Source organism: Lepidochelys olivacea, assembly GCF_965140295.1.
Source record: "Lepidochelys olivacea isolate rLepOli2 genome assembly, chromosome: 2".
NCBI classification, from domain to species: domain Eukaryota; kingdom Metazoa; phylum Chordata; order Testudines; family Cheloniidae; genus Lepidochelys; species Lepidochelys olivacea.
Window position 1 is genome coordinate 36,521,831 of NC_140412.1, and position 14,403 is coordinate 36,536,233.

The following is a 14,403-nucleotide window of genomic DNA, read 5'->3' on the forward strand; positions in this document are numbered from 1 at the left end:
AGTTCATATTCTATCATTTTTGTCATGAAAAGCTGAGGAAATTGTAAGAAATGGAGAAATATTAACTCTTGTATATGGAAAATCTCACAAATAGTTGTGAGAATATCTGTTTTTATACATGTGGCAAAGTGAAAGCTTATACTTTGCATAGCTCCAGTTCTACCCCCTCTACTGTGATACAGGTCTTGCACCTATAGCAAATATCAGCCACATGCAGAGACCCTGCTCAAGGCGCAATACTTCACTAAAGCCCTTTATTACAGTGGCAGAAGAATCTCTTCTGTTGCTGCAGTACATGTCTATACCGCGGTAGTGCAGCTGCAACTCTGTTACTGAAGTATTTCTAGCGTAGACATGTCCATATATAGCACCATCAACTGAATCTCCAGGGTGAATGTCACTCCTAATTTACCTGAATAAGTAAGATTATTAATATAAACATATGTTAAAGGTTTTTGTTTTTTGTTATATTCATATTTAGCCCAATTTATAGACTCACAGTTGATTTAATTATGCTGGGATACTTTCTGTTTATTGCAGAGAGAACTTTGGAGACCTACATTGTTTATAGATCCTCCCTTAAGTTTTAGCATTATTATTGAATTTTTGAATTCCTTCTTCCAAGAAATCTTCAACCTTACTAGTAAATCAATTAAAACTCTACAACTTTACACTGCCCCCTATTTTGAATCACAGCTAGAGGGAAGATGGTGAGAACTGACAGCCATTTTGATACATATCCTGGTTGGGAACAGGAAGGGAATTCAGGATGGCTGAATCGCCCATATGTCAAAAACAAAAAGCCAAAGTTGGCTCACTGTGCTCTCAATAAGAAGAAATATATTTTAAAAAATTCAGACGGGTAACATGGAGAAAAAAATTAACCAAAATTCACAAAAGGTAGGTTCTTCAGGACTGTTAGAAGATTGCATTAATCAAAATCTGACTTCTTATAATATATTTTTATCTCATATTAAAACATCTTCAACAAATAAATTGGATGCACAAAGGGGAAATCCTGGGGGTGGTGGGAAGTTCATGATGCAGCAGATCAGGTGTGATTCCGTTGTGCATAGAACTGACACATATAAAGGCTCTGCAGGGGTCACTGAGAGCTATAGGCTAAGTTCACTAGTGACCCAATGTGTGGGAATACAGTAGAGAAAAGGTGTGGCTAGAGTGTCAAGATCTACAGGTGTAGAAAGTTTTGTGTAGGGAGAGAAGCATCTATCATCTGAGCTGTTACTTCTGAACATAGCCTGCAGTATTGGGCATGAATCAGCTCCATGTAAGCTATTATAGGCTAAGGTCCCAAACAGACGGAGTTGATAGCTCCAACAATTTTCTTATGCTTGGAACCTCGTCTCAGAATTTTATTAATAGATAATATTCTATACGTAACAGATCCAACATGGTTGGTGAAGAGCCCAAATAGCTGGCACTGTGTACCTCCTTCCCAACCCTGGCAGAGAACATGTGTCATGGGGAAGCAGGCATGGCTGTAACGCTGCTAAAATTCAGCATGCCAGGCTGCAGAATGGCTGCTTGGAGGTGCTGGAACATGGCCGCAATTTAGAGCTGGGGGGTGGTGGTTATGTTTTCTACTCCTGATTTTGTATTAATCAGAGGAAATATAACACTGTATACCAGCTGTATAATACACGTTCTGGCTAAATATTGTAGTTGTACATCGTCTAAGGATGAGAGATTTTTAATAAGCTGCCCTACCTGCATTCCCATTCTCTGGATCTGCTTTCTTTTCTTCTATAAACAAATGAAAGCAATGTGTAAACCAAAAACAAAAGGAGAGAAAGAATGCAGAAAATAATATTAAAAGTAATAGGAATCATGCATTAAAGGAGTAAAATCCATCAAATTCATTTAAATTCATGACTTTTGTTAACCAACCAAGTAAAGTGTTCTACATACCGAAGGTTATTCACTGCATACTAGCATGTACATTTTTGCACCCTTATTAGAGATTTACTGGAGGGAACCCATGGGATCCCTCACTCTCACAGATCTTGGGAGACAGACCAGTCCTTGCTTACAGACAGCCCCCCAACCTGAAGCAAATACTCTCCAGCAACCACCACACCACACAACAAAAACACTAACCCAGGAACCTATCCTTGCAACAAAGCCCGATGCCAACTCTGTCCACATATTTATTCAAGTGACACCATCATAGGACCTAATCACATTAGCCACACCATCAGGGGCTCGTTCACCTGCACATCTACCAATGGGATATATGCCATCATGTGCCAATAATGCTCCTCTGCCACGTACATTGGCCAAACTGGACAGTCTCTACACAGAAGAATAAATGGACACAAATCTGACATCAGGAATCATAACATTCAAAAACTGGTAGGAGAACACTTCAACCTCTCTGGCCACGCAGTAACAGATTTAAAGGTGGCAATTTTGCAACAGAAAAGCTTCAAAAACAGACTCCAATGAGAAACTGCTGAGCTTAAATTAATATGCAAACTAGACACCATTAACTTGGGTTTGAATAGAGACTGGGAGTGGCTGAGTCATTACACAGATTGAATCTATTTCCCCATGTTAAGTATCCTCACGCCCTCTTGTCAACTGTCTAAATGGGCCATCTTGATTATCACTACAAAAGTTTTTTTCTCCTGCTGATAATAGCTCATCTTAATTAATTAGCCTCTTACTCCACCTTTTCATGTTCTCTGTATGTATATATATATATCTTCTTACTATATGTTCCATTCTATGCATCTGATGAAGTGGGCTGTAGCCCATGAAAGCTTATGCTCAAATAAATTTGTTAGTCTCAAAGGTGCCACAAGTACTCCTGTTCTTTTTGTGGATACAGACTAACATGACTGCTACTCTGAAACCTGTCATGGGTGTTTATGCACTTTCAGTCTCATTAACACAGTCCATACAAAAGACAGCAAGGCAGGTGTCAAACACAGTTAGCCTATGGTTCTCATGAATAGTGCGTCATATAAAGAAAAGTCAAAAACATACTTGTGCTGTATGATTTAAGAAGCAAATACAGGATTCAGTCAAGTGGTTCAAGCAGGAATATTAAATGTCTCAATTTTTTCCCCAGTAACTACTTTAAATCTTTTTTTAGATATCCAATTCTTGTAGCTCCCACAGGTCACCAGATTTAACAACAATGCTACTGTAGTTTTGTCTTCGAGCTGGGGTATGATGAAAAATAAAACAAAAGATAATAAAGGCAATACACAGCCCTGTTTTTGCACATAATTCCTACTGACTGATGTCAACAGACATTCTGAATGCAGATCAAGGGCTGTATATAGACTTAAGTGTTTCTCTGGAAACAGGAAATGAAAATTAACTGAATCCCTTTCCAAAAAGTTTGCCAGCACATACACTATACTTTGAAATCTAAGTTTGGCAATTAATGTATAAGCATTCAATGTCAAAAGGAAATTTACTTTTAATTAGAATTATAAGTATATTTATTCTTCAACTCAGTCTCTCTCTTTCTCATCATAAGTCAAAATAAGATTAATTAAAAACAAAACAAAAACAAAAATGACTGAACTGTTGATGGAACAAAAAACTCCTGCAAGTCACAAATCCAAAGTATTATTCAAATGATTAAACCTTTTATTTCAGAATTGCCACTTATTAGGGGATCTTTTCCACATTATTATTGTTTATAGTCCACAGACCACCTCTGTCCTAGTGGAATAATACAAAAGATAAATCTTAAATAAATATCACAAATCTGACTTCATCTACAATTTGTAGTTAGCTACCAAAGGAAAGGGCCAAATTGTGCCTAAAGAACAACTCACAGCAGGGTCAGGGTATATGTGCATCATACAAATATAGGCTCTTGGAATGCAGAGAAAGCATGGATAGTGCAAAAAGAAAAGGAGGACTTGTGGCACCTTAGAGACTAACCAATTTATTAGAGCATAAGCTTTCGTGAGCTACAGCTCACTTCCTCAGATGCATATCGTGGAAACTGCAGCAGGCTTTATATATACACAGAGAATATGAAACAATACCTATTCCCACCCCACTGTCCTGCTGGTAATAGCTTATCTAAAGTGATCATCAGGTGGGCCATTTCCAGCACAAATCCAGGTTTTCTCACCCTCCACCCCCCCACACAAATTCACTCTCCTGCTGGTGATAGCCCATGAAAAGTGACAACTCTTTACACAATGTGCATGACAATCAAGCTGGGCTATTTCCTGCACAAATCCAGGTTTTCTCACATCCCCCCCACCCCCATCCACCCAAAGGATGGATAGTGCATCATCCTTTGATGTAGTACAGCTTTCATTCACCTTCCTGTGGGGAACCAGCTCTGCTGGTCAATGTGGAGGGGAACATGGTAAGCCATCATTCTACCCCCCTCTTTGCTCACTTGGGGAAGTCAGTATACTGTAAGGCATATTAATATGCTTGGTTCCTGTGTATATATGCAGGCTTGGTGGGATGTTCTTTACACCTCCTATCCAGCCTTGTTCTCTCATATAAAGAGGTCTTCATATAACCTACAGCATGAATGGTATTAGAGAGGTGGGTGAGGTAATATTTTTTATTGGACCAACTTCTGTTTGTGGGAGAGACAAGCTTTCAAGCTACACAGAGTTCCTTTTAGAAATAGGTCCAATAAAAGATATTACCTCACTCACCTTGTCTCTCTAATATCCTGGGACTGGCACAGCTACAACACTGCATGCAACATCATCTGGTAGTGAGTAATGGTAATTAGATATTTAGAAACAGACTATTTTTGCTCTTGCAAGTACTTTATTATTTGCAGTTAACTTTATTTGTATTCTCTTGCCTTATGTTATGGTATGTTGCCCCGGCAAACTCATTTCATCTTCTTAATTAAACAAATTGCTAAACCTTTTGAGTTTTCTCTATGTTTTCTTTTACACCACTCAGACTCACCAATATGGTGGCTAGGAATACAATACTTTATCACATTACGTCCTCAAAAGTATAGCTATGGTTTTCACTGACTAAAAATAATTGTACACAAGGAATTATTGTTATTGGTTCAATCTAAAGTTTGTGAGAGTTAAGTAGCATCCATCATGATAATACCCTTGATTTGGGGCACAGATTATGATTAAATATTGAGAAGAATCTCTGTTCAGTCTGCAACAGCATCTAAAAATGTGGAAATCTATTTCTGCTATGATGTAGGATAAACTTATTTTCCTGATACGCTGGGATGCTTCAAAGGACGTATTTGTCCAACTGCCTAAATTACAAGATTTTTCTGCAGTACATCTTTATATGAGTACGTGGTTGCTAAAAAGAAGGGAGCTTGAAAGGGTATTTAGAAAGTGTTCAACACCAACCCAGTGACAATCAGCCATTTTAAATTGTCTCAAATTGGACACCTTACATTTGAGGAACCCAAAATCATTAGTCACTTCTGAAAATTCCGGCTCATATCTCATCTGGTTGTATTATCTTTCTGCCCTTCAGTGTGAGAGTCTGGTCAGAGGCCGGTCTCAATGACTTCAGTAAACTACACCAGTTTATGCTAGCCAGGAATCTGACCCCCATTCTTAATAAGCTCAAGAAAATTCCCTGAAGATTAATTTAGTGTTTTGAAAATGGAGTGACTTATTCTATGTGTATATTTGGTAAGAAAATAAGACTAGCTGAGCCTTAATTTGAAATATGACCTATAAGCACAGCTTACATATTTACAGCAATGCTTCAAGAGAAGCAATTAAATAAGCTTGCATATTTCAGTATTTATGATTACTTAATTAGGCTTTTATTTCCTTTCCTTATCCTTCACATTAACCAATATTTTTCCTTTTTTACTTTGCTGTGTCTTGCATTAACCTTGATATATAGACTGAAATCCTGATATTGTATCCTGTGTATGACCAGCTGAACTGAATAAAGTATTGAACTCTAACTGTATCAAAGTTATCCAATTTGTCTGGAAAAGAAACAATACACTTCACATAAGTGGATTTCTGTACATTGCTGAAATGATCTGTGTTGGGCCACAGCTAGATCAGACTGTAGGTTTGTATATCTGTGTTTCTCTTTCAGTAATCACATATTCCTCACTTTGCTACAAAACAGAATCACCCCTGTATTTGTCCTTTGTAATCACAATGATCCCTAAGCCTGCATATAATAGTTAACCACTGCATATGTTCCCCACAGATCTTGTAGGGGCCTTTTTTTCAGTTAGATTCTATATGTCTATTTAGGAGATGGAATGAAGAGGACAGGATGCTAATTAAATTCATAGCTGATTTTAAAGCTCAATGAAATCTTCATTTCAAGTGTTTTTGACAAAATGTATTAATATGAATGTGCACAGTGCAGCAAAAATTGCAACAAAAATAATATGAATTGTTGAGGGATATTAATATAAAACATTATGGCAGTGGTGCTCAATTCAGGGGCAACATGATTTAGAGAAATGTGCACAGGGCTAGAATCCCAGAGCTCCTGACTTGCATTCTGTGTTTTCTGTTAAAAAAAAAATAGAAAGAGAAAATTCTGTCAAAATTAGTATTGTATTTTATGGAAAGAGTTTTTATGTGCGATTTTTGTTCAAAGTGATAATATCAGACATAATGGGCGCAAATAATAAAAAAAACTAATATGTTTATTTTCATGTAGTAAAAAACAAATGACACTAATTTTTAACTATTTTGTTGCTTTTTAAATGTTGATGAGTTGATGAATATATATTGTTATAGAAAACTTGTATTTGGAAAATTGCATTCTTTGATATTAATGAAGTTTTGATTTTCTATAAATGGGTAGATCTAGACTATAGCAATGAGTGCAAATGTCAAAGAAAAGAATAAGAAGCTGGTTAAAATGTCTGAGCTGTTTGTATATATTGTACTTGGTGAATATGAATGAATCCCTGAAATGCTCTGTTTTATTTCTTTTTTAGATTGACTTTATATTAATATATCAATTAAAAACATTCTGGGAATGTCAGACCATTTACCAATAGCAAATAAAACACATATTACTAAAACACTTACTATGACTATCCCAACTCATGCCAATACACAGTACTCCATGTTTTCCAAGGGTTGTGGTGGATTCTCAATCACTGGCAATTGTTAAATCAAGCTTGGACGTTTTCTAAAAGATGTGCCCTAGGAATCATTTGGAGGAAAATTCTCTGGCCTGTGTTATACAGGAGGACTAGATGACCACAATGGTTCTTTCCTATCACTAGCTACTGCAATACAAATGTTTTTTTTCCTCCCAAACTTATACAAACATACAGCATTAGATAGGTGGGTGCGACTTTTCTTTATGAATGTTGTTGAATCATATTAATCAATATCATGCTGATAAGCAGAAAATACAAACTTTTAATTGCAAAGGAAATGACAGTGATTAAAATGTAAAAAACGATTAAAAATAAAAATAAACTAGAAGCACTTCAGCATTATGAATTATGGCCAACCAATAGAAGCAACCTCCTTATTATTATTATTATTATAGTTATTAGGTAACTAATAGGAGTGTGCAGTTATAGAGGCTCGTAATATGCAAGACTGGATGATTCAGAATTATTTAAATGTTATATTTTTAAACAAAACAAATAGTCATTGTGTGTGAGAGAGATTAGGATGTGGTAGGGGACGAGTGGTAGCAGATACTCTGGAAGGTTCATCCTTGCGTCAGTGAAAGTGCCAGCAGTAGCAGATCATACTGCTCCCCATTTCAGGGATGGCAGGAATCAGTGCAGCCTCATGGTCAGGCTTGGGAAGCTCTGAGTATTTTGTGGAGGCAGAGAACCAGCTCCGGTCCTCCTTCCTCCTATTCTTGTTCTGTCCCTGTTTCAACCACCCTCTGAGATGTGACATAAAATCATTGTTGGCAGAGTTGGGAATAGAATCTACTTAATCCCTTAATACAGCAGATCCAATTCTCATCCACTTTGATGGACTGCCTCTTCTAAAGGACCTGTAAAATCTCCATGGTTGGCCATGATGTCTGAAAAATGGAGCAACTTCAGTATACTAACTATTTCAAAATGTTATACTTCCTCCTGTAGTGGCTGGTCCAAAGAGGATAACAGCCTACTCTAACTGCTAGCCATTGCAATTACTCCTTTATTCAAGTAGTAGAGGCTTAAGCTGTATTGCTGAAAGGCTAGGGTTCACTTTCTCTTGATGACCCTGAAGGAAGTATTACAACTGCACAGTACTTAATTTGTTTTTTTAAACAAACCAACAAACCAAACAACACTAGGAAATTACATACAGAATCTAATTTAGTAGAATGTTATTAAATTTGCAAAATCAAGCTCTCAAAAGTTATGAAATGCCAGAAGTAAGGTTGCCCATGCAACCTAAGTTCCATCTCTTATTCATCATGGTTCAGTCTTTAATTACATGATCACATACTATTTTGTCCACAGGATCCTTGCCTCATTCAGTTCACAGGATGGACAGTGCTCAGGCAACTGTTCAGTATTTCTTGTTTATTCTCATCATTAAGTTGTGTCCCCACACCGAATGTAGTACTCATCATCCAAACTCTGCACTGAATATGGAATTATTAATTTCCTTAAGGGGTTTTCTATGGTACTCATCAGTGAAGTATCTGAGTGCCTCACAAATGTTAATTTATATTCACAACTCTCCTTTGAGATACAGAACTATTATCATCACTATTTCACAGATGAGTACAAAGAGCATAAGAACAAAATTTGCATGTGTTGACCAATTATGGTGCATAATTTTTCAAATACTTAGCATTTTACAGTTTTACATGAATAATAAATGAATCTTCACAACACTCCTGCCTGAGAGGTAGCTGGGTAACTATTGCAGATGGGGAAACGAGATAGAGCGGCACAGTGAACTGCTTAAAGCTACACAGTGAGTCACTATCAGAGTCAGGATTAGACGTAGGGGTCTCCTGACTCCCAGCTCTGGCCAGAGGTTTCACAGCTGCCAATTACTTTAGCTGCAATTGTGAGTGCTCAGCACTTGTGAAAATCAGGCCCTTCTCATGTTGGGTTCCCAGAACACGGGGAACACACGGCAAAAATCTGGTTCCAGTAACTCACCTAGAAAGTGTGTGGCAGAGGCAGGGAGAGAATCAAGTTCTCCTAAGTAGCATTCACCTGCTTTAACCACAAAATCATCCTTTCTCTGCCCTATTCTTTACACTCCTCCGACACCTTCTACAGTAAATAGGACACATTGCTACACATTTTTGCCTCACTCACCACATAGCCCTAATTCATTTAGTGAGCTCAGTGCATTCTGTGCACTGAATAATGCTGGGTCCTTTGGAAAAGGTAGTATGTGATCATGTAAATAAAGACTGTATCATAATGCATACACACAATGGGGCAGAATGAAGGTTGCATAACCTCAATTCTGTCTTTTCCTAAGTTTTGAGAGCTTAATTTTGCAACCTGCATAAAAGTATTTAAATGTAGCTTTATTATCAGCAATATACTGCACAGCTGGAGTGATAGATATAGTTAAAACTGGCTAAGAATTTCTACCCTAGATCATTTCCATTCATACTTTTCTGAAAAATAAAATTTTCCAGACCTTGTCTCTGACTTTGATGAATGTTGAGATATGGAGGTGCTAAGTTATTTACTCATGCATTATGGGTGGTATATCCACATCTGAGTATGTGAAAATAGTATTGTTAATTAAGAAGATACCATACAATTACAATATATGCCCATGTACTGTACCTGACTTTGCTCCTGCAAAAATTAATATATTTACCTTGGCATAAATAAGTAATTGAGGAAAACTACAATCATGCATGTTTCACAGAATCATAGGACTGGTAGGGACCTCAAGAGGTCTTCTAGTCCAGTCCTCTGCACTCAAGACAGAACTAAGTATTATCTAAGGTGTTTATCTAACCGGCTTTTAAAATCATCCAATGATTCCACAACCTTTCTCGGAAATTTATTCCAGTGCTTAACTACCCTGACAGTTAGGAATTTTTTTCCTATTATCCAACCTAAACATCCCTTGCTGCATTTCAAGCCCATTGCTTAAATGGGCATGTTTGTAGGATTATGACCTCTCTGGGCATATACACTGCAGCAGGCATTGTGGCTCTATTGTACACTTATTTAAAATATTTTCAAAAAATATGAGATGCTGTTTTTTGGTTGCACATTCCTAAATGTTTTATTCATTCATTCCTTACACAGACATTATTAACATATTTAAACATTCCCTGGTTTGAACTGTATGCTCAATTAGATATGTTCATATTCGTATTAAAATAAGTTAGCATTATATGTTGCATTACATATAGTGGACCCAACGTGTTATTAAAGAAACAGAAGAGAACATCTTAAATAAATCCAGGTCTCTCTGCTCCCCCCTTTGACAAGTATAATTTGGGCTTCCCTCTTTCTACTCCGAATGATTGAGTCCTTGGTTCTCCTGCTACCCTCTCTCCCAACTAATGAACTATGGGTTCTTCTATTTCTCCTCACTGGTCCATTAATTCTGTGCACTTCCCTCCTCCCCACATTTCTTTGCAGGCTCCTCTATTGCAGTCAGTGTTGCTGACACTTCCAAACTTGATCACAAGTCTCACAATATTTGTTTTGGGTTTTTTTTAAGCCCCAACCGCAGTGGTCACCTTATTACATAAAAACATCCAGTTTTAGCCATCATAGCTGCAAAGAAAAACTTGAAAATGTGAACTTTGAACTAGTTCAAAAAACTAGAATGCAACATCTTTTATCTTTAAAGTATCATGATTTTTATTCAGTGTTGTGATTTCAGAGCCTGACTCATGATTTTTGAATCCTCAGAGTTGACAATACTGCTGCTTATACTGGGCTCTCACTTTCCTAGGTCTTCCTCTCCACCTAACTCCTTCTCCGTCCTCACTAAGGAGAGTCACAAGGACTCCAGTCACTCCTTCCCTGCTCCTTTTATAGGATAAGTGGCCATTCAGCTGTTATACATCCTGTAAAAGAACTCTGCTTCCTGTCCTCCATTCCCCTCCTGAAAAATGGGGTGAGTGGTGGGCTGCTCAGTAGTTATCCTCCCTCATCACCTACTACTAAAAACAGCAGCAATGATATGAAGGATGAAATCTCCAGAAGAAATAAGAAGTACACATCCTTGAGACAAGCACTGAACAACATAGATATTAATCACTACCCAAACAGCTCTCCAATGTTTAGTCATTACATCCTTATATTCTTATCACACCCTTTTTGGTATGGGAGAACAGTGCTTGAACTCTAACAATTTTTCTTCTAAAATCAATCACAGAATCACAGAATATCAGGGTTGGAAGGGACCTCAGGAGATCATCTAGTCCAAACCCCTGCTCAAAGCAGGACCAATCCCCATTTTTTGCCACAGATCAACTTAACAGCCCCTCAAGGATTAAACTCACAACCGTGGGTTTATCATCATGGTGCATTTGATTAAGCTAAGATCAGGATCTCAGAGCATCAAATGCAACCCAATGAAAATCTTCAATTTTGAAACTACCTCTTCCCCAAGAAAAAAAAAAAGAATGCTAAAATATTTGAGTTTCTGTAACTTCTGGAACAGTTTTTGAATGTAGTGATAAACCAAACCTCACCAGTAGGCAATGTGAGTTGACAGGGATCTTAAAAGCTAACATGGAAAGAAAATGGATATGGGGAATAAACAGTGAGTTGGAAAAACTATAATAGGTAGTTTGAAATGAGTAAGATAAGGTATTTTTTTTATGTGTATGGCACCATTTCATTTACTTTAACACTTCATATTTTTTGTGCAGTATATAGTTTATATGCACTGGTAAAAATAATTATCTATACACAAATGATAAACATCTAAAATTAATTTTTTACAATCATAAAGTGTTTAAGTTTAAGAGGGGAAAGTATGTGAGATGGGGTATGATAAAATGTACAGGACAAGCAAGATGATAAAATCCACAGGACAAGTAAAATGAAAAAATAACAGAGAGATAAGCACTATAAGAGACAGACCTGAGTTTCTTCTCCTTGATGATTCCGCTTCTTCTGTGATCACATCATATAATGGACAGACATAGACAAAGGAGATGGGCGTGAGTGGATGTACTCAGAAGGTAAAAACCAACACTGAGGGAAAGGGCTGAAAATTGTTTTAGAGAGAGGCTTGTAGTACAGAGTTAGAAAAGGGGGTAAAATAACACAACAGACACCAAAAGGAAAAAGAAAGCCAAGAAAGAGCTGATTAAACTACTGTTGGAGAAAAAGAACCAGAAAGACAGAGTTAGTGTAAGAGATAAGGAAATAACAAATGTTACAGTTGACCGCAATGCCAGTCCTGGCAGTGAAGCTGAGGAAAGACTTGGTTAGTAAAAGGTAGGCTAATTAGCAGTTACCACTTTGTTCATGACATGGATTATTCAGCTTCTTGAAACAATATCTACTTAAAACCAAGTAACTTTTTTTTTCTTTAAATGAACCTTAAAGATAACAAACCCTGATTTCATTCTTAAATTGCCAACATCCGGAACTGTATTATTAAAGTATTTTAATTATTTCTTTTCCTTTCTTATTTATGCTGAACCAAAGTTCCACATATCCAAAATTACAGATTAATAACTGGAAAAGGACAAAAAAGTCCAATATTTTCCAGAATCCACATAACATATTCCGCAAATGATCTGTGTTATTATAACATTGTGCTACTGCAATATTCTCCAGCCCAAACTGTAGAACAAGACCAGACAATAAAAAACAGAATATATAATTATTTTCTCTTGCATTCAAATGAGTAGATAACATTCTAGTCCCCTCACTTGTAAACCAATTATATATGACTTACAGTACAGGATATTTATACAAGTCAAGTGCATGAAGCAACCGTGTCCTGTACCTTACATTAAAATGTAGCATTCAAAACCATGCACTGCCATTTAAGACATAAGTATATTTTGGGGAGAGTTTCACTCAGTGTACTATATGTCTATATCCAGATACAGGGTGGAGGGAAGTCATCTTCAAAGGAAGTGGAAATTACACAAATGTTGGTGACCTGCCAACATCAGCAACATAAATATATTCTTGTCTTCCAAAACATAAGCAGAGCCAAGTTATGGCCTAGCTTTAACTTGCAATCCATACTGATCCTGAGACTTCCCTCATATATTCAACCCCCAATCAGAATTCATTTGCAGGCACTATATAAAGAATCCAGAAAAGTTTGGGCAGTTGTTTTGCAATCAGTGTTGTGATTCCAAAAAAAATTATATAAATTAGAACACATCTGCATAAGTCAATACATTGAAAATGATGCTAAAGACAAAACTTAATGTTATCTGTTACCAATTTAATGTTGTCTACTCTAAGAATGACATTTCTAACTTTATTCCATGTTAAACTACAGCTGGCATACTGTAACCTATTGCATACTGACAAATGCCAAGATTCTGCAAATCTTCTGTAATAAATCAACTTGTAAAAGACACATCTGATATTTATTTGTGCTAATTGAATAGGAATTTGTTTACAATATGGGTGCTAATCAATGAGCATATATGAAAGCAGTAAAAAGTTAAACAAAAAAATAAAAAAAAGACCAGAGCAGCTGAAAGCTTTGATAAGGACTGTTATGTACCTACACTCTGAAAAGGTAAAATGTTAGGATGAGTACATATCCTTCTAGATAGGCAAGACATATATGTCATAAAGCAAGATATGAACAAGTGAATACGAAAGCTCAGCTTTTCCTAGGTACTGTATATCCTGTATTGGCAATATGTGAACATAATTGCCACAACCATATTAAAAAGTCCAACTTTGTTAAGTTCTTTGAACATGTTTTATGTTGTATTCACATATCCCTGAAACCCACACTATTACTTCAACTAAAAGTATTATTAGAAAGTGTTAAAATGAACATGGAAAAATATAATCTCTCTCTTTCTCTCAACCTCCTTATATTTTTCATTGGTTATTTTTAATATCCAGCCATTTGCTTATCTTAGAAAAAGACACTTGCAGTTGGCCAAATCTCTCTTTAAGAGGTCGTGAAGGGGAGTTTGGCCTGAGAAAGGAATAAAGCCCCAGTTTTATGATGGGATCTACCCATGCGGAGTTCCAGCAAACAGGACTCTGTGTGGGTGAAAGAGTCCATGACGGAAGCTCCTTTGCAGGATCAGGTATATGATTTAGGCCCAAATGATCAATATCTAGCTTCAATAATATAAGTAACATGTCACAATATTTACTACCAATTTGCTACCTCGTGCAACACTTGTCATGAAAATTCGAGTGTATTTTATTTAAATTTTAACAATCCAACAATGTCATTATCAATTAAATGAAACAATTTTTAACAGTACAAATGCACTGTTATTCTTCTGCTTCTGTTACCAGACAGAATGTATTAGAAGCCCAATATTAACATGAGC

At 36.7% G+C, this 14,403-nt stretch overlaps 1 protein-coding gene across 3 annotated transcripts in view; it reads right to left on the bottom strand.

The window, feature by feature from the left end:
- RIMS2 (regulating synaptic membrane exocytosis 2) overlaps positions 1-14,403 on the bottom strand; it is a gene marked incomplete at its 5' end in the record, with an annotated part of 744,128 nt that overhangs the window by 130,411 nt on the left and 599,314 nt on the right. For all 3 annotated transcript variants that reach the window (XM_084618867.1, XM_084618865.1, XM_084618864.1), the window contains one exon: positions 11,990-12,022. In XM_084618867.1, the coding sequence (XP_084474993.1) occupies positions 11,990-12,022 (33 nt within the window). The remainder of the gene's footprint in view (positions 1-11,989; positions 12,023-14,403) is intronic.